The 21890-nt window shown below is 40.2% G+C and overlaps 1 protein-coding gene across 1 annotated transcript in view; it reads left to right on the forward strand.

The window, feature by feature from the left end:
* Positions 1-21890, forward strand: part of pex5la (peroxisomal biogenesis factor 5-like a) — a 112599-nt gene that overhangs the window by 58267 nt on the left and 32442 nt on the right. Inside the window, exon 2 of the mRNA XM_069680646.1 lies at positions 10082-10186. Within this exon, the coding sequence (XP_069536747.1) occupies positions 10082-10186 (105 nt within the window). The remainder of the gene's footprint in view (positions 1-10081; positions 10187-21890) is intronic.

A 21890-nucleotide genomic window follows, 5' to 3' on the forward strand; every position in this document is an offset into this window, starting at 1 on the left:
TCAGAACTGCAACACAAAGCCTGGAGTTATAAGGGGCTAATGTAGGAACATTTGTAATAGGATGCAACACCTCAACACACATGCATTTATTTGTCTTGTTTACTTGAAGATCTTCAGACATGCTAATTTGGGTAAAATAGAAATGCTAACATGTCTGTACATGCCAGCCTTGTGATAGGATAAAAACCCATCTTTGGTGTACCTGCTCCTCTCCTAATGCATGCTGGGATAGGCTCCCGTATCCCACAAGCATGAACATGATAGGCAGATAGTCAAAGATTATGAGCGACATTGTCTCGATTTAAATACATTTCTGGAATTTGTGTGCTTGCAAGCTTTCCTCTTTTTATCCGTGCTGATGTCGAAATAGTCTTGCACGTTTGTATGATGTTAATATTTATAACAGTCCACCTTACATAAAGTCAGTTACCAGATTTGTCTGCAGTCAGCGTTGTGCTAGCCGTGCTTCGTGCCTACCAATCACTGTATTTGCACGTAATCTACAGCGACCGCTCGCTCAGTGAGGTGACTCTTAATGGTGTGAACTCGGAGGTAAGTTTGTGGGTGTTTGTGCCATAACAGCCTGGCACACACTCTGCAGCCTGATGCCTTTGCGCTGATTTCTATTTAAGCTGTATTTGCTCAGCTGTCCAAGAGAGCGGCAGCCTGTAAACCCTCAGGGACACTTTTTCGCCATCTATCCTCATTAAAAGGCATTACAGTCCTCCGCCTTTCCAAGAGTGTCACTTCATTTCTGTGCTGCGCCCTCTCCGTAATGAAATATATTCTGTTGTGCTGAGATTAGGTTTACAGAGATTCAGTGGAAGTTTTTCCCCCACACACAAATCTGTGGATCTTTTTTGTTGATTAAGTGTATTACAAAATAAAAGATCAACATTGTTTAGTTTCTCTTTCCAGCATGTGCGTGATACCAGCTTGTATATCGTTTGGTTTCATAGTTGATCCTATGATGCCTATTAGGCTCAGTGTCCTGACATTCACAGCAGAGGACGGTTTACTTGTATCTCTACATAATCCTTAGTGTTTTTTTAAGCTGCTGCACTTGATACCTGGAAGTTTTAGGCCTATAAGCTTTTCACTCAAGGACAAGTCAGGTGTCAGTCACAGAAAAAACACTCAAAAACTAAGAGACCCCAACAAATATAACTTGCATAGAAGGTTAAACACTCCTTAATGTAAATGCTAAATGTACTGGCAAGAGAGACAGATGGTCAGGAGTAGATAAACTTTCTTCTTCATTAAGTTTAAGAGGCAGCAAAATGGCTAATTCTGCAACTTAATGCAGGCTAAAGTTTTAGGATGTGAAGACTCCTTTAATTCATTTAATGATGGTTAACAGGTGGATTATTCTGAGTTCACAGTACAGAGTCAACAAATGTAAACAAAGCTGATAAATCCCGGCAAACAGTCGTTAAGCTTCCTGTGAGAGTTTATTATGGGAGCTCGATCAGTGAGCTGCATACAGAGTGAGACATCATGGAGTTCAAAGGCATAAACAATAAAAGTTTCATTGTCTAGTTTCAATTTCAAAGCTACAAAAACAAACAGGGGTTCATTTTTTTATTATTATTTTCTTATCAACAGTACAAGGTCTGACTCCTCCATCTGACACCAGGATGAGCTGAACTCTAACATGTGTTTGTCCCGGGCCCCTCTTGTAGCAGCAGGCTGACATGGCCTACAGCAGTTAAACGCTTCAGGTGCAGAAATGTAGCCACAGGGCGGCTTTCAGCAAATCGCCTCAAACCTCTTTTGTTGACTGAGGGATTTAAAGCGTCACCAAAGCTTAAATCCATACAGACTCGTCTGTCACTGAACTGTGGGAGATGTTCCTGACAGGCAAACACTTTTACACAGATCACCAGCTAAGCGCTGCTGCCCGAGCGATCTGTGGGTGAAAACCTGCGCAAATAAAAGAAGCTGATTCTCTTTAAAGTGACGTCAGAGGTGAAAAAGAAGTGATGCAAGTTTTTTTCAAGTACTTTTCATGCATTTACAATGTAATCTCATGTTTAAGGAGATCAGCCGTTAATGCGATGTGAGTTTAGAGAACTATAGATTAAGTGTCAGGAGAATTTTGTGTGTTTATATTTTAGCGAAACAGAGCAAACTACGAGTTTTTAGCTAAAAACAGTGTTTAAAAAACAGCTATTCAATCTTTAATTTTTTTTTGACAATATAAGAACTTCTTGCTGAAACTTAGATGAGAAGATTAATGGATCTGTCATGCCTGCATGTTAAATAAAACAGGCCTACAGCAAGCAGTTTATTAGCTTAGCTTAGCGTGAACACAAGGGGAAACAGCTAGCTTGTTTAAGAGTGACATAAAAACCTTGTTAAAAAAGTGGGCTTCAGAGGTGCTAGTAGATTGATTTTTACCGTTTGACCAAGCTAACTGTCAGGCTAGCTAGCAGGCTAGCCGTTTCCCCCTGTTTCCAGCCTTTGTGCTAAACTCAGCTAACTGGCTGCTGTCTCCGGCTTAATATCTACCCCTCACACATAAGTGAGAACAATTTCCTCAACTCTCTTTCATCCAGAAAGCTAACAATGTCTCCAAAATGTAGAGGATTTCTCAAAGTTAAGCAGCTAATCTGAGATTTCCACTCTGTCGCTGAGTATTTCACCGTGCTTCCCTCGTTTGATTGTTTCTAGAAAACCAACTGTAACTTTTACTGCCTCTAGCAGTGTGAGAATAGTTTCCTATGATAAATTATGCGCCGTTTGATGACATTTTATGCACACACAGGAGACAATTAGAAACAGAAAACTTTGCCGCAGCTTCCAATGCCCTTAATTAGTTGTGTGGCCTGAATTGCACCTTTGTTATGCAGAAAATAAGGTAACAACAGAATCAGGAAACTGATTAGAGATGAAAAATAAATCCAGCATGCTGATTTTCAGGGTTATAATTATGATCACATTAGAATAATTTCAATTAAATAAGATAATTTTGCCCCAAGCACAAAAGAACATTCGCTTCACAAACAAACAAAAACGTGTCTGTGATCCTGAATGTGTCTTTTAGGCTTCGAGAGTTAGACCCTGTCTCTTGTTAAGACATATTTATTTGTCTGGCAGTGACTTAATGTCACATTTATCACTTTACAAACCACTCTGAAAATATGAGTGGGAGCTAAATGTGTACTCAGGAGACTAGACTTGGAATAAAGGTCAATATATTTTTACTGGAACGTAAATGTCTCTGGGCTACAGGCTGTAATTCTAAATGTAATTTGTATTAGCCATCAAAAAGAAATCACACAGCTGCAAGGACTATCCTTGAACAGGCCAATAGTTTTGACAGTGATGTATGAGCAGCTGATATTTTACAAGTAGTTTTCAGTGACACTATGTGTTCTGCCACTGTGCCCCATTCATTACAAGGAACTAGCCCCATAAAGTATATGAAGCCAATAAACAGTGGCAGAAAATGTCAGACTGATAGAAAACCTCCTCATGAGCAGCTTCAGTTGTAATAAAAACTAAAGACCTGCCTTAACATTTAAAAGGTATTAGCCTAGTTTATCCTGAGTAATGGCACTATTGTAATGTGTCCCACTCTGCAACAATCTCTCTTCCGTGTGTGTAAAAGATAACACTCTGGGACTGTAATTTAGTGCTCGTGAAGCCATTAGAAGCCTTTTTTGTGGATACAAACCAATCCGCTTGCCTCCCAGTGAGATGTGCGGACAGCTAAGGTTGTAGTAGAGGAGATCTGGTAGCTAGCAGCAATCTTGGTTAAAAAAGGGCATAACTTCATTAATTTATCCTATTAGATATTTATGTGAAATTCTGTCAAAATGAGCCTTAATAAATGAGGCAGTGAGGTTTTAGTCTTTAGAGAGTGATACATTATTAAACCCACTCAGGCCCACATCTGAGCTGGTAATTGTACTTTTGTATTTGCATTTGCTGTAATCAACAAGCTGCTGGTATGATGCCATGCTTGTTGCCAGATCTTCGGCCTCTGTAGAGGCCTGCTCCCTGTGCAGAGGATCTACTTTATCATTGTTTATTAACGCAAGCTCCCTCAGTCCCACTTACAATGCTGCACAGCCGACTCATTATTGTGTATCAGCTCAGCAGCAGTGTGCAACAAATTTCCCTCTCAAGTGTCTGTAGAGTATGTTCTCGTCCCTGACTGATCAGTTTCATACAGCGGATAGTCACCCCAGCAAGTGTCATCTCTCTGAGGCCGAGAGTGAAATCACGCAAGCGGTGAGAGGTCAAAGGTCAGCCAGGTATCAAAAACTACACTGCATTATTTTTCTTTCCCACATTTTTACCCGTCTGAAACCAGTGCTTTATAGAGGTTGCTAAATTTACCATAGGTATTGTATTCAAGTCTCTACAGCTACATAATGCTGAAGTTTTAATTTCTCCCGTTTAACATGATAAAATGGATCAACAGAAAAAGTGGCCTGATTCTGAGCAGGAGATATTCCCTCATGAAATCCAGAAATGGGGTGACTGTGCACTCCACCTTTTACTGACTGAATGATTTATATCCCTCTCTATAGGAACAATACATCAAACCTGTGTCTGTTTCCTCAAGCTATATGCTCATATTTAAAACAGATACAAGTCAGCGGCTGTACAGTCTTAATATAAACATGCCACTACTTAACTAACATAGTTTGCTATACTTCAACATGGCTGAAAGCAGTCACTACACTTGTTATGAGACTAGAACTACAACAGTCTGGGCTATCTTACAAAACGTGAAATAGTTTATATTTTAAGCTTGTCATAGTTTTGCTTAGCTTAACAAGTTTAAAGATCTTTACAATGAAAATGTAATGTTATCTACTGAGGGCAACGATTATGTGTTAACCTTAATGGTTTGTAAAATAGCCATGATAAAGAAACAGGAGGAACAGTGTTAAAACTTTTGTAACACAATGTCCAAAGTCCATGTAAAAAAGCACAGTACAGTCGTCTCCTGACAGATCAAGCCTGTTCTTTTATAATGCATCTCTCCTGCAGCCATTTCCACCTTTTCATCTCCAAAGAGGTTCAGTAATAAACTCCATTTCCCTGTGTAGAAGCAATGGCACGTGAAATACAAAATAGATTATTTCATTGCTGTCTTGTGGACGCAACAAAAGATGGTACAATATGGCTGGTGTGCATTAAAAATTTAATTTTACTCATCATTAGACAAGGCCACCATGCCTCCATTGTTTGTGACGCATCACCCGTCAATGTACAGAAGTGATTATATGCCTGTTTGGTTTATTAACTCTGTTTGTCTATATTTAATTTAACTGGAAAGACAGGCACCAAAACTAATTGTACACAATTAATTAAGCTGACAGAAAAACCTGCGAGTCATAAAATGCACTGTTTGACTTTAAGCACTCAGCCTGATGGGATCACATGGGGTTACGTTGTGTCTTTATTATGCATCAAAACTTTCCAAACTGCATTGTATTTACTTGCAGGTGAGCTGGATCATGAGGACGGGGCCTGTGCTAAAAGATGTGAGCAATGTCTCCATTGGTCTTAATAAGATAAGAAGAGATACTTTATTGTCATTGTATGCATATTTCAAAATGTTGTTGGTGACAATCAACCAGCAGCAATAGACAAGATAAAGACACAAACAAGTAAAAATACAAACAATGCAACTTCCACTGGTAGTGTACAAGAGAGGGAGATTTCCAAACAACACTTTTAGAGTCATAAAATTACTTTCAGGTTTGTTGACATCATTTATGGATTAAGAAAAAAAACTTTTCAATCTTAAAGAGGGGGTTATTATGATGTTTAACATTTTAAGACATATATATATATAATGTTATAATGTTGGATGTCCACACTAAACGTGGGTGAAGTTTCAAATCTGTACGTAAAAGTATGCTGGAGTAATCCCCAGACTTCTCAGCTCAGTCTGCAGGCTGCTGTGAACGCCAGGTTTCACACAGTCTTTTCTTCATGATGCACGTTGTGACGTCACAGAAGGCTTCGGAGAGCTGGCCAATCAGAAGAAAGTGGGGTTGAAGGGGCAGGGTATCAAAAAGGGACAGAGCTGACTCAGTCATTTCAGGCAGAGGCTGTATGAGGGCCTGCACAGAGCCCCAGTGTGAGAGATTTTTTAACTGTACATTATGCTAAGCTACTCCACAGGTAAAACAGAGTAAAATATGAAGCTTTGCAAATAGCTTAATACCCCCCTTTTAAATAAAACCATGGCCTGTTAGACTGCAAGAGTCCAAGCACTCTTTTTACCTTATTAAAACTTTCTTCAGAACAAAGTGGGCCATCATTAGCTTCTGTCCTCGAGGATTCATCATTGCTACTTCTTGCTGACTCTGGAGAGGAACTCTGAAAACAGCCACTCAGACAGGAAGCAGAAGGCAATAGTCGGTCAATGAGAGGATGTGTTGAGTCAGGTCTCTCTCTCTCTCTCTCTTTATGCTTCTTGAAAGCAAAATTGCAGTTTCAAGTAACGATGCTTTTACCCAGAATAGATGTGGAGAAAACTCTCTGCAGAAAAAGTTAAAGCAGAAGTGAAGTCTGTTGTTTTTCTATTACACTCATAAAGCTTATCAGTCCTACCTACGAGAAAGCCTGAGTAATACACTTCCCCGCAAAATATATTAGTTTGGTGATGAACACGCCACGCTGGCGGGGAGATTGTAAATGGATTTTCAACAACATTTATGTCCTCTGCCGCCATCAGCACCTAATGATTTGATTAAACTGTTTGCGGAAAGCTGCAGTCGATCTCATCTGCTGTGCATTATTTGTTTTTTGATGTTATCTTCCAGAGCAGCCCCACAGTGAGTGAGCCTTTTGTCACATGCTGCTGTATTAGAGCGGGAAACAATTAAATGAAAATGTGTTCAAGTTGTTTCATTCAGCTTAGTCGATGTAATCAGATGGTCTTAAACAAACAATTATTCGCATGTCCCACTTTGGCATCCTTAGAAAAGCGCTCCTTATTTTAAGCACATAATTATCTTCTTGTCCGGGTTTCAAACTGCCCCGCTTGTTAAACAAATAAAGTTGTATCCAGTTTCTCGATTACTGTCCGCTGCCGCCCAACAAATCTACCGCTATAAACATTCCTAGAAAAATAAAAGCCACCTTGGCAAAAGTCGACACAAAACAACACAGCGGGGCCTGCCAAGACCGTAAGCCAATACAAACTGCCTGGTGGAAGATTTCCTCGACACTGTTGGCTCGCACAATACCTGCACATACGGCACGGCGATAGCACTCAGCTCTTTTCAAATAACATCATCTGCCATAAAGTAGAAACAACTAAAAACAAATGTTTGTGCTCGTTTAGAGCTCTTCTGAATCATCTCTGACCGTGTGAACGACGCTCCGCTACTGGCATCGTCTGAGGTGTTCATTAATAAGGAGTGAGACTAAGCGGGGGAGCAGGTGGCGTTAGGCCGGGCACATGCATTTTGTGACATGATCAGTCATCCTTCATTTTCTTTAGAGTTGGAAATATGAAGACAAGACGCAGCTAAAAGGCGTCCAATGTGCTTCACCTTCGGTCTGAACAGCTGCTGTACTGACTCGACAAAGTGAAATAAAAGCTGTTTTGTCTCTCTGGTCAGCAGCTTTAATTGCAGGGGATGATTTTCTCTTTATGTCTTTTGTGTAGTCTCCCGTGTCAGTTGTAGCACTGAGACATCTGGATGTCCCAACATGATTAATTGCAGAGAATATCCTGTATTTTATGGGTAAACTGTGAAGAGCATTGATGTCTGAGTGACAGCCTGTGGTTTCTGCAGCCCAGCATCTGCCACAAAGTCAAGGTGAAAGCGCTGATGACAGTCTGCTGTCAGAGTCAATCTGATCTTTTATGAAATCAATTTTTACTGTTACGTTGTCTTTTCAAATTTAGGGCAAGGTCCTCACAGTCTTTATGTTGTGGGAGGTTGTGGGTGGTAGATGGACATCAGGACAGTTTTCAGATTTATTGGCCAAGTATGTGGGCACATGCAAGGAGTTTGACTCTGGTTTTTCTTAACTCTCAATGAACAGAGCGAACACGCAAGTTGACATACTCCACTTAAAACATGACACGTTAGACAAAGGTAACACAACCACTTAAAACACTAAAGCTAAACAGCTGGTGTGTATGCTGGTCAGATCACTAATGTGACTAAAAACTATCACTGGAAACAGTTAATAACAGTGGTTACAGAGGTTTATTGTATCATTCCTATATTACCAGTATTTTATATTAAAATAAAACTGAGTATTATAACCAAATATGTGACAATCATGTACAACTCACAGAATATCAGTGTTGTGACCAAGTCATCTTTGCTCAAGTCCCAAGTAAATCTCAAATCATTTGGTCTAAGTCTCAAGCAAGTCTTGAGTAATTTTTTCTTGGGCAAGTCAAGTCAAGTCTAGTCACAGGTTATGTCAAGTCAAGTTGAGTCCTTAGTTAAGGCAAGTCAAGTCCCAGGTCAAGTCACTTTATTTCCACCCGAGATCCAGCACTCTTACCTGTAGTATCCGGTCTTTATAAAGAGGAAAGACAAGGTGTTAGTAGCTCGTCTAATAATGATATTATTGGCCAATTTATATAACCTGTTCAAAAAGTCTGACAATTAATTGTATCTGTATTATCTCGGTACAGACGCAGCCATGATGATGGTCTGGTCTGAGACTGTATTGAGTAGTAATGAGTTCGACCGATGAGGCTTCTCTTTGGGGAAAACATCAGGTAGCTGGGGGTTTCGATGTTGCGCGTTGCCATAGCGAAGGGTTTGACTGACAGCCAGTCCTTCAATCACGACAATCACATACCGCTCGGAGCTTTTGGAGTCAGCCAATCATGATTCCCAGTTTGCGCTGCGTACATACTTAATAGTTAGACAGAAAGTTGACAACATTGAATTTTATCAACAGCTAACATTCAAACTTATGAACACACGCAAGTCATCTGAGCCATCAGGCCTCAAGTCAAGTCTCAAGTCATTAACTTGCAAGTCCAAGTCGAGTCGAGTCATTTATTTTTTGTCAAGTCGAGTCACAAGTCATCAAAACAATGACTTGAGTCCAAGTCACCAAGTCTCAAGTCTACATCTCTGCAGAATAGTGATATTTTTGTATTAATTTGAAATAAAGTCCCAGAGCTTAAAGCTGCAAGATTAGAGCTGTAATTTTGTTTTTTTTTGGTACAAATATATTTGGCCATCATCTCATTTTCATTAGTTCATTAGAGTTTCAATTTGTGCCTGGAACGACATGTTCTGTGCCGATCGAGTGATTATTTGAAACTTTAAAGGTGTCCTGTGGGAATTTATTTGTCAATAAAATGTTTCCGTGTTTCCAAATCATTTGTTCATCTCTAAAAAGCTTCTTTTACATTCACGTTTGCTTGACAGAGGTCTTCTTCTTCCCTAACTTTGGTGACTCATTTCTACAGTAATGTTTAAAGGCGTCACTCACGTGTTTTACAAGTGAGAGCTCCTGCACCTGCAACGTAAACAAAACAGGGTCCCACTTCAATAACAAAAGGAGTTCACAGGCTGCCTTTAATAAGTAAACTTAATGTTCAAAAAAAGGACTGTGCCAACTTTTTTCTTTTATAACTTTGTTCTTCTTTGGTGTAAAGCTCGTCTGTGAGCAGTTTACTGACACGCCTCGATGCATTACTTTTTACTAAGTGAAGTTTGAACATTTAAATGCCTTTTAACACACTTTATGTAGCTTTACAACTAAAAACAGTCAGCTGCCCAAAAGACATGAACATTCATCCGTCATACCTGGTACATAATTTACTGATGAATACTTTGGTCAGTGTACTGAGCTCTGTATGATACTCTGTCATCATAAGTACTGTTTAAGTACCGCTGTGGACGACCATCATCACCTCTACATTGTGCAGTAACCCTGTTTTCATACCATAGTCTTGTGGAAATGTCTTCTAGTCGATGTTGTGTTACCGTAGACGACCCCACACAGTATTTCCATCATCACAAGGTAAAGTCTGTTCTGTAAGATGCCCCGTGACGGGGGCAAAAAGCTCTGAGTTGTCCAACTTTCCTGACGCAAGTCATTGTTGATCTCACTGTTGTAGGGGAAAGACTCTAGGGCTGCAGATAAGACTGTTGCCATGGTCCTGAAGGAGATACCAAGTAAGGCGTCATCAGAAGGGAAGCCCCTCCTCACAGTGACTACCAAGGTGGGCAGAACCATTTCAGAACCCCCCCCTCCCCGCCCTCCTCCCCGCAGCCGCCTCCAAGTGGAACGTCCTCCTGTGTTGGTCATACTGAACGCTAGCAAAGCTTTGAGTGTCCTTTAACTGACCTCCACTGTCTACTCACTCATTACTTTTTAACTGTTGTGTCTAACAGAAGCAACAAATATTTCATTTCCAGCTGCTCTATGGGGTATAAAACCCTTTACTACATTCACACAGACAGTGAATAATGATCTTATGATCCATAGAGGCGGCCTCAAACTGCTGCAATTACACACATAACTTGTTATCTTTTCAAATTAGCCTCTGACAGATTCATAGAGCTCCCATAGTTAACCTTTATTATGCACTGAGTTTGTACGGGGGGGGATTAACCACAGGGCCACACACATTTCCTCTAACCTCCCTAATCAGGTCAGAAAAACTTCCTCATGAACTTTTTTACACCTCATAAGCAGCTAATCCTCTGCACAGACAGCGTATGAATGCATTTCATAAATGCACACAGCATGGCATTGAGCTATTGATTGAGCTCTCTGTGTACAAAACACTGCAGCAAATTAGTGTTTACCCGCTGCTGAGCTTCCCTCTTCTCTTTTGCCTTTTTGAGTGTTACAGCAGGATGGAGTCGCTGCTCCAGATGCCAATATGAGTTTTTCTTGCTCTGTGCTTGATTGCTTTTTGTACAGTACGTTCGTGCGTGTGTGTGTGTGCCGCTGTGTGTGTCCTCTTGTATATCTGTCTGTTTTTAATAACCTGTAGCATGCTTCATACTTGTTTGATTTTCTAATACAATGTCTGGTTTGATAAGCTGTCATACAACCAAAATAATGCTGCCAGTCAAGTGGAAGGATTTAATTAGGGCTCAGGGTTTGTGCTGACAGACAGAAGCTGCTGAGTTCGCACCAACAGGAAACGACCTGTGTATCTCTACAATTAAGTAGTTTATAGTGTTATCAGTAAATCATGATTCGCTATAATTAAAATGACTGTATGAAAGGCAAGAAAAAGTTAGTCAAGAACGACTTAAAGCTTTTGGCATATATCTGTTTTCTGAGGCATAGACACAATCGATCGCCTTCCTTTAGCATGCCGCAGTGTCACAGGAATCAATATTACACAGACTATCGGTAGATAATTACCTGTTAGAAACATTTAACCAACTGCAAATATCAATACCTTCATCATTTAGAGGACACAATGACAGGATTGACACATACATGTAGCAAACATGCCCAGGTGACAACACAGTGTCCGTTTCAATCATCCAGTTCTCATAGCGAGTGTGAGCGAGGCTCTTTCCCAGGAGGAATCGACTGGCTCGCTGGAATTACTGTGATGAATTCCATGTCTCATAAATGAAACAATAGTTAGTTTGAAATAAAAACACAAAGACCAGCTGGTGCTGGAAAAGCTTTTACATCTAAAACAGAGAAAAGAAAAGACAGAACTTTTAGGAGCCCATTCTTCATCTGCAAAAGCCAAACAATACGAGTAACAGATGGTTGCTTAGCTTAATCAAGATGTTCTCTGCCACCCATCAGACAGATTATTCACAGTAAGACACACCGCAGTAATAATGCCTCCAAACATATCATTGTTTTAAGACCAGGCTCGACATTTATACTGAGTGCATATTTCTATGAAAAGGGTTTTCATGAAACTAACTAATCAAACTCACAGCATTATTGATCGTGTACCAACCTCCATCAGCTTACACTGCCAGTTTCATTTTATTTTTATCAAGTGTCAAAAGCTACAACAATCATTCAAATCTTACCACAAAAAGTCGACACGCAAACATGCCCAGTTATAACTATAGCTAAACAGGACCAACATATCGGCAGTGAGCTGATGCAATAGAGAAACTTTATGCACTAATGTTAAAAAATAACCATTGTTACATCTACTATTATAAGGCTAAACCTGCATTTAGCATGTATCCTGATACCGGCCTTAACCATTACACATTATGACTGATGACAATTATCTATAGTATATCTATCTATATATCTATTGTAGAATGTTTCCTCAAAGAGTTTAAAAAGCCTGACAGAGTTTAGAGTTCATTATTCATTCAACACTGCTCAAAATGGTGCATTTGTTGGGGACTATTTTCAGCAGCGGATTAATACCCATTTGGAACTTAAAGTAACAATCTCAAAGATTTTCATGTAAATAAATGTCTGTTAAGTCACTATCTCTCATCGAATGAGGTAACACAATGGTGATTGATCCTATGGCCCACTGATGAAAGCCTTTGCGTTTGCAGAACACTTCCAGTCTCTGCAAGTGTTGCGAGCAAACAGTAATCTACTATGGCTGAACAAACAAAGAAAAATCGATGACTACAGATACAACTTCAAAAATAAGTCAAAATCCAATAAAAAAGAAACAAAGTCGATGCTCAGATGAAGGCAATCTACATTAGGTAGCAGGGAACGTTCCCATAACATTGGCTAACATTAAATTCTAAATACGTTTGAAAGAAACGTTTTAATCTAATATTCAAAGAACGTTTTAAGGATGTTTATCATTTCAAATAAAGTTCTTGTTATGTTGAAACTTAAAGACAAAACGTTGAACTGCAGCATTCTGAAGATATTTTCAGGATGTTATTGAGGCCTGGGATGTCAGAACGCTTTTTAAAAAACATTTGCTCAATGTTACATAAAAACAAAGGTAGAACATGCTTACTGCAACATGTTGAGGATCTTTTCAGGATGTTAGTACGGCCTGAACGATCAGAACGTGATTTATAAATCTTTCCTGAAATGTGATTTGAACATTCTCACTGCAACGTACTCCTACTATTAAAAGGAACATACTGGGAACCAAATAAAAACTACCCGCTCAACAGAACATCGCACATTCTCAGAACGTTCTGAGAACAAAAAAATTCTAGCTGGGACTTTGGCTGAACAAACAAGGAAAAGATTGATGACTACAGATACAACTTCAAAACGCTCAGATGAAGGCAAACAGTCTAAAGAGGAATGCGAGGAAAGTCAAGAGTTACAAACATTACAACCGGAGCCAACCTTTCACGCCACTCATGCAAGACTGGATATCTGGGAAGTGTGCTCCCGCTATTACCGTTAATCGCCATAGGTGCTGCCAAAGAGAACGGAGCTAATATCTTTAAGATTACCACTTTAAGGTCCACTGACGTCGGTTCAGTCACATTTCAATTTCTGCAACATTGCTGTAGAGAGCCTGCACAGGTCTGCAGTAAGAGACGACGATATGATCACTGTTCAGACTGGCTTGTTGGATGCACAGAAGCACTCTTATACAGGAGCACACACCAAAGTGAGTAGCGGTCGCAAGCCAACATTGTTCTTCTAATAGCAGCTGGTAAATATTTTATACTTGAACAAAGTGAAGAAGCATCCTAAAAACAACAGATTAGGTCGTTTCATTCTGCTCCCTCTCGATTTTAAAGTCCACGAGTCACTGCTCAAAATGTGCTGAATATAACTTTTTAAAGGGAACATAAAAACGCCAAATTGGATTAACTGCAGAGCCGAGCTGACGGTTGTTTTCATGTGGTCAGACCCAGCTCTCCAGTGGCTGAGTGTGCAGCCTGAGAGGCATCATGTCCCGGCTCCATGTCACTTAGCAAGTGACAGAGGCTAACTGACAGGCTGTGTCCCTTACGCCTCGTGTCAAGTCAAGTCTGTTTGTAAAGCCAAATATCACACATGATGTCTCAATGGGCTTCACTGAGTCAGGGGTCTCAGCACAGCCAGAGCCCTCTGAGATGAAAAAACCACAAAGAAGCCAAGCACATTAAAACATGGCAGCAGCACGAAACAGATATCCCAAACAGATAATGTGTGCCAATTGTGAAATCACATCATCCCTACTGTCATCACTTCATCTGTAAAACTAAACAAACTTTCATTGGAAGTTAAGGATTGACGTTTTTCGATGTTTGCTGCTTGAATAATAATTATATATTAAATAATTATATCCCTTCATTATGACTGCTGTTTAACATGACATTTTACTTTCAACCTCAAGTATTTCAATGTTGTGCTCTTGAGCATCACCCACTGGTGATGATCAGTAAATGCAGAAGCACACGTCCCATACTAATCAGACGTCTGTGGTTGGCTCCCTTTGTCATGGTTCTAACTCTTGATTTTGCTTTCCTTTTTAGACTGTTTGCCTTCATCCGAGTGTCGACTTTGTTTCTTTTTCTTTGGATTTTCACTTATTTTTGAAGTTGTATCTGTCGTCATCGATTGTTCTTTGTTTGTTCAGCCATAGTAGATTACTGTTTGCTCGCAACACTTGCAGAGAGCGGAAGTGTTCTGCAAATGCAAAGGCTTTCATCAGTGGGCCATAGGCTCACTCACCTTTGTGTTGCCTCATTCGGCGGCAGATAGAGACTTAACAGACATTTATTGAAATGAAAAAGTTCGAGAATATTACTTTAAGTTCCAAATGGGTATTAATCCGCTGCTGAAAATAGTCCCCAAATAGTACAAAAAATATAAATGTACTTGTGATGCATATTTTTTTGAAAGACATGCATCTTCAGGAGGAATTAATAGGCTTAGGACCCAGTACCATAAACTTCAACAGACTACTATTGCTTTATTGGTTTTGGTCTTTTCATGGGGTTTGCTGATTAAGAGATAATACAGAATTATTTTAGCCCTATCCTTTAAAATATTTAGATACAGAACAGCAGAAAGTTACTTTTAGCTTTCATTTTTCACTATTACATCAATAATTTCGCAGCCTCAGGACAAAATCATGCAAAGTCATCATCGATGAGTCATGAATACCCAACTAAGTGAACTCTGGTATAAAGGCCCGTGGGAGAATATGCAACAGTTCATCGCCTCCCACAACAGCAGCTTCCACACCAACGTAATGAGTAAACAAGCTGCTGCATTAGACAAGATGTTATATCGGAATCAAGAAAACAACAATTCAGTGTTAAATATTACAGATGATGAAGAGAAAACTGTGATATACTTCCTGATCACACACATGTGCAGATAGATGTTGCCTGTACTCATTTTTCAGCACCACCATCCCCGACATATCCTCCACGTTTTATCTAACAGCAGTTGTAAGTCTTTCATATTCCACCTCTCCCTTAATGTGGTGTTTTCCTTCTTCTCCACCTCCTCCTGTCCTCACCTCAACCTCCCCGCCTTCAAAGCTCTGACAAGTTTAACTGCTACACGGCTCCCTTCACAGCAACATCTGAGAGATCTCCGAGTCGAGCCCAAGCGGCACAATTAGCTGAAGTTTTCCATTACATAATTTTCTTTTTTACTCCTTAAAGCACTTGTAAACAAAGTGCCAAAGTGTTTTGCAAAGTAGAGGAGAAAAAAGGTAAAACGGGGAGAGGAGCAAAGGAGGAGAAACGGCAGGGAAAGCGATATCGTCCTCGTAGCGAGAGTAATGAGCAAGCAGCTCAAGAGGGAAGCGATAATTGGCGTTTGCATGCTACCTGCTACCAAAGCGCCTGATGCATCTCCCCAGATGAATGCAGGAGATCTTCTGTCCCCATTTTCTGGATGATTAGAAGAGGAAAATGCAGAGGTCTCATCTTTTCTAAAACCATTATTTAAAATTGGCCCCCATGGCGATCACAGGAAGTGCTTTGATGAACATCAACAACGGTTGTGTGCAGCGCAGATAATGCGATGTCCTTCACTCGGAGTCAGACACAACCTTGGTCCTTAAAGTTATGAGTCAACCTTCAGGCGTATCTGCTCAGAACTGACTGTAAAAAGGTCAGGACAAAAGATTAGCACCATGCTAGCAGCTCTGCGAGGCTAACATGGAACACTTTATTAGTGCTGAAGGCTAATGTCATTATCCTACTATGTTCACAAAGTCAATTTAGCATGCTAATGTTCAATATGCATTACATTTACCATGTCACCATCTGAGCGTGTTGCTAATGTTTGTTAATTACCACTAAACACTAGGGGCGGGAATGGCAGGGTAACTCTGGTATGCGATACGTGACCCACGTTAACGATAATATGATACAGCGACTCACTGTCACAGAATTTGACACAAACTGAGATGAAACAATGAACTTGTTTTCATTTAACAACTGTTAAGACAAATTAGGACTTTGGATTTGAAAGTGGCTGGCACATCTCTTGACGTTATCCTCAATCATGTCATAAGCGCCACCGCGAGGAGTCATGAAGCAGTGACATGGCAAGTGAAAATCAGGGAGTCAGAAATCAGAATGTCTTAATTTTTGTAGGTATTTGGTTTTAATAAAATTGGATTTAGTTATATTTTGAAAATGAATGTTCAAGTCAGTATGCTTAGTACTCCAATAACCACAACTGTCAACCTCATGGTGGTCAACATTTCTTTGCAAACCATACAAAAGTTGAAAGTTGAGATTTTTCACTCACAACAAAGATGCAGAACCGACCGACTGATGGATGCACCAACTGATGTCGCCTGCAATCGGATTGTTTTCAGGCTTAACGTAGCTGTAATATTCGCAAAGATGCATCAGTCAGGTTGAAAAGCAAAGGCCTGTTTTTATAGCCCTAATGGAGTCAATTAAGGCCAAAGTTGGTTGCAGTTTATCACCTAATGTTCTTGTTTCACAACTCAACTCGTATTTTCTGAGAATATGCAAACGCTGCCAACTTTCAGCAGTAAATGTGACTCAGCAGAGCTCTCAGCCAGGACTCTGTTTACATCTGTCATCACTTTAAAAAACCTCAAGCCTGTTTTATGAATTAAATCTGTTACTTGGAGATTATGGTTCACTGCGAATGCCCAGCGTGCAGCTTCTTTGACAGCGCTGACCTTCAGTCAATCAGTCACAACATCAAAAACAGCTTCTCAGCGGGGACGGCTGCAGCCTGCAAACGAGGACAGTTTTATTGCTTAAAAAAGGAAAGCAGAGAAATCCAAGGTCGTGTATTGTGAGGGGAGTTTTTACACACACTACAGGGGGCTTATCAGAGCACCTCTGTTTAACGCAGACAGGAACTCTCGGATGTTCGCAACAGATGCTTTGTAAATCATAAAAATCATTAGTAGTCACTGACAGATGTTCGTTGTTTGCAAAGATGTGCAGTTATACATTTTATTTATATTGTTAAATACTTCTCCCTCTGCAGACACGAGGTCTCAAGTCTCCTCTGAGCTTCTATAGGGCACACAGCTGAGCTAGCATCTGTGTTGAATGGCGCTAAGAAGTCGAATAGAGCGACAGCAGTAACTAAGCAGAAGGAAAAATTATCATCATGTAAAAGGTACAACATAAACATGTATCAAAGTTAAGAAACCCTGCTAGAGCTGCACGATAAATCACAGTGTAATCAAATCGAATTGAATCACGTTAACACCACTTATATACTTTAAAACAGAGGCTCATTCTATTCAAACTGCTTGTGGACTCAACCTGACAGCATTTATACTTATAAGTAATTGATCTTAAAAGCTTACAGAAAATGAACAGCAGCATGTCAGCTGCAGGAACGGTTTGTTGTGACCTGAGTGAGTCGAGTGATTTGTGACAGATTGACGTGATGTGTCACAATCATGTCAGTTTCTATTGGTCCAAAGGTAACGTGGGTGGGAGTAATGGACACAATATGCTTGTTTCATTGGCGCAAATGGTCCTCATCTGTAGACATGCAGTTTGTAATGATACAGCACCGTTTTATAAATTTATATTAATGTATTATAATTATTTCACAGACCCCCAGAACCATTGTGTTATATTATATCAGCGCTTGTGACGCATTCTTTAAAAGGTACAGGTGAATGATGTATATAGTGAGTTAGTTAGTGATACATCTGAAAGCACATATATTCCTTAATAACCCAACAACTTCTCTTTGTTATTCATCTATAGGGCTCCAATAACTGTGTTTTTTATCACTGATATTTAATGTTTATGAGATGTCAAAAGATTGCGACAAATGCTCATTAGTTTGTCCCATAGCCAAGTGATGTTTAAAAGTTACTAATTTTGAGTGGCCCAACACCGAAATATATTCAGTATACAAATACAGTATATATAAGACACTGCAGGTGTCAGATTTTCCACAGCACCTGCAAACTAAACAATTAAAATAGGTTATAAATCATGTTTAACTCCTCTCCCTGCCAGGGCTCTGCAGTTTTAATAAGCCCTTCCGATGTTTTAGGTGGTATTTTAATCAGGAAGTGTTTCAGCTGAATGTAGGTAAAAATCTTGTAATTAAAGCAGCAGAATTAATTTGAGGTGATTCACTCCCTCCATTAAAGGTAAACTGTTATCATTCAGGTTTTACTACGTGATGAAGCTGAGATGAAATGAGGCGTCTTCCTCTTTCACAGCTTATAATACAGTCACAGTGGCTCAGCCAAAACAAGCAGAGTGTAAATTACTGCATAAATGTGACCTTTAAAAACAATTGTACCCCTGCGTGATTTGTGGCGGGGGAAATGCATGAATGCCTGGGCCGGCAGCAGCAGAGGATGAAATCAGGTTAGTTCACACAGCGAGACTTCACATGAACCGAATCCTTATTCTGACACCAGCAGCACAAACAGCACAAAACTCTAATTACCTGTGCTGGGTCAGCGTTCCCACAGCGCCGCACACATCCTTCACAATGTAATGACCCCCTCCTCTGGATATTATTTATGTTCCTTTTTTAAAATTTGTCTGTCTGCTGCAAAAGTTTGAGCTCCTTTTTTTGTCTGTGCAGCAAATAATAGAAATCTTATTCCAAACTTTTTATTAACTTAATTTATTCATTTGACACATTGTTTTTAACTGCTTAAAAAAAACTTTATTCAATCTCCTTATTTCATCCTTTTTCAGAAGACAGGCACTGAAAATGACCCACAGTATTTCATATCACAAAGATTAACATATATAAATACACAGAAATGTCATCTGCTTTTATCTAAGCAAATGTGTTAATAGTTTTTGACTCCAAAATCACAAGCCTATTTGCATTTTTGAGTGTTTTTGCTCCCGGACAAAGCACATCTCTGTGTGAGATAACTCTGTATTTATATTCCTTTAGTTTTCCAAAAACGTAGAGCACTCTGTTGGCAGTAAACTAGGAGCACAGAGTTGAAACGAATGCTACATCCATGATGGTTATGATGAGATGGTTGAGAGAGTTGTTGATCCAACTATGTGATCTTTTAAGGTCAAGATACATTTTTGGCCATTTTGCCTTCATGAGATACAACAGACAGGAAATATGGGGAGAAGAGTGTGGGGAACGACGTGCAGCAAAGGCCTGAGGGCGGGAGTCGAGCCTGCAGCCGCTGTGTTGGGATCGTTAGCCTCTGTATATGGGGCGCCTGATCTACCCTGAGTTAAACCAGTGCCCCTATTTAAGGTGGTCTTAAACTGCTATGTATTATACTGAGAGGTGTAAATATTTTTGTCCAGCCTCTTTCAATAAATGAGGAAAGGCTAAAATAAATGCTACACGTCACCAAAGCTTGTCATTTGTTCACACATAGTCAATATGTTGTATTAAAGGAGCAATTCTCCCCTGGAAAAAGCCACTGTCAGTCTAAGCTGGTGTTCTCTGTAATCGATAGAAGCAATAATCTTTGAAATTGGCGCCATAGCTGTGGAGAAAGAGCTTGTGATTTCGCCCGTTCTACATTCCTACAACACCCAGCGTGCATTGCGCCCCTCCCTCTGAAAGAAACGGCCCAGCGAGAGACGCTGAAGCGAAATACTACCGTTTATGCTGCAGGCAATGGCTCAGAGCGGTGCAGAATCAGAAATACGACGAGAATATACCGGTGGATCGTCTAAAAAATCTTCGGGTCTGCTGTCTACATTTCAAACCTGATGATTTTGAATGAAACAAGTGTAGTTTAGCAAGCTCCCTGGCCTCCGACAGATGACATGTTTTACGTAGTCTGGAGGAGGTTTTCCAGGGCCCATTGGAGAAGCGGACAGCATCCTCCAAAGGCACAGAGCCAAATTGCATTTTTTTCTACCATAATGGCATTAGCTCCACATAATAGCATGATAGGACTGAGGCTGAGGTTATACTACTATTTTTAAACACAAAGACGTGTGGTCTGTTGGACCCCAAACAAAGCCAAGCACATGTGTTAACAATGGATAATAATACAGGATAGATAAACTATACATTTGTACTTGTAGGTCCCTACAGACATGCTATACAAACTCCATTCAGCACCTTTCACATCAGTCGTGTGCCGTCCATTCTCGCTCTATAATTAATCTTTCAGCGCTGTCATTGAAATGCTGCGTGCGAGCGTGGCCTGCAGAGCAACAAAAGCAAATGTCATGTTTCCTCGCTGCCAGCATTTTATACACTCTGCTCAGGCTGACAACAGTGGTGTTGGCTAACCCTCACTGCAGGACAAAACTGGTTTTCACCTCCAAATTATAAAGCGCTGGTTGGAAAATTGTGGCCAGCTGCACCTGGAGTATCGAGGCTTCGGGGTGCTGATTATAAATTGGATGTAACCTATTCTGCAGCTGCACTGGCAAGCCTACAAATTGGTGTATCACAGGCGAGCTGATTAGCATTTTCATGATTTGGAAGGTGAGATGAGCAATAATGGTTAAGCAATTATTATTTGGGACACATCCATCGAGTTTCTCTCAGCCCTGCTCGTCTCTGGTTTTCTCATTGCCGTCTATTGGACGCAGTCAGTGAGTCATTACCTGCACCGCGTAACATCGTCATCTTTCTGCGATAATCTGATTTCGTACACATAATGTTAGAGACCCATGTTCCTCTGATGTGTACAGGTACTTAGGTCTCTAATGGGAGTTTTAACATGTGCATGACGTGTCACTGCAACAGCAGTGCATAGCGATGATAGAGGTTAGACGTTGCGTTATCTTGAACCTAATTCTTAAATAGTGGTCAAACACACCAACGTCACACATATAAATATGTTTTTACTCATTGTGCCTGATTAGACCTTTGTTCTGAAGGTGCTGTCACATCAGAGGTCACGCCAGATACATATCTATTAAAAGAAAGACAAATGTACTTAAACACACACACACACAAATTAAATCAATCGAAACAAAATCAGCTTGAAATTGTTCTCTACTGTCCAGCCAGTTTAAAAAAATGGGATGTGATTGACCTCTCATTGAGAAATTTGGAGTTAAAGGGTGGGTATTATGCTAATTTCAAGTGTCATACTTCACTCTGTGATACCTGCGGAGTAGCTTAGCATAATTTACAGTTTAAAAAAACTCATAATTTTTCTCACACCGGTGCTCTGTGCAGGCCTTCATACAGCCTCTGCCTGAAATGGCTCAGTCAGCTCTGCCCCCCACTTTCTTCTGATTGGCCGAAGCCTGGTGTGACATCACAAAGTGCAGCACGCAGAAAAAACTGTGTGAAACATGGCAGTCACAGCAGCCTGCAGACTGAGCTGAGGAGCCTGGGGATTACTCCAACATACTTTTACCTACAGATTTGAAACTTCACCCACGTTTAGTCTGGACATCCAACATTGTAACATTATGTATACGTCTTAAAATGTGAAACAGCATAATACCCCTTCTTTAAACAAGCTGCAGAGAAGGAGTGGGTGTGATTGCTTTGCTGTAGTGAGGAGCATGATGATTAAGTTACATAATTTATTTGCTATTTTCTGTCCTGCCTGGTTTTAGCCACACCACCTGGTTTTCCCCCAACACGTCAGAGTGTTG

The sequence above is a fragment of the Semicossyphus pulcher genome, unplaced genomic scaffold (assembly GCF_022749685.1).
Source record: "Semicossyphus pulcher isolate SPU_LCO1_2020_fin unplaced genomic scaffold, fSemPul1.0.p SCAF_4, whole genome shotgun sequence".
NCBI classification, from domain to species: Eukaryota; Metazoa; Chordata; class Actinopteri; order Labriformes; family Labridae; genus Semicossyphus; species Semicossyphus pulcher.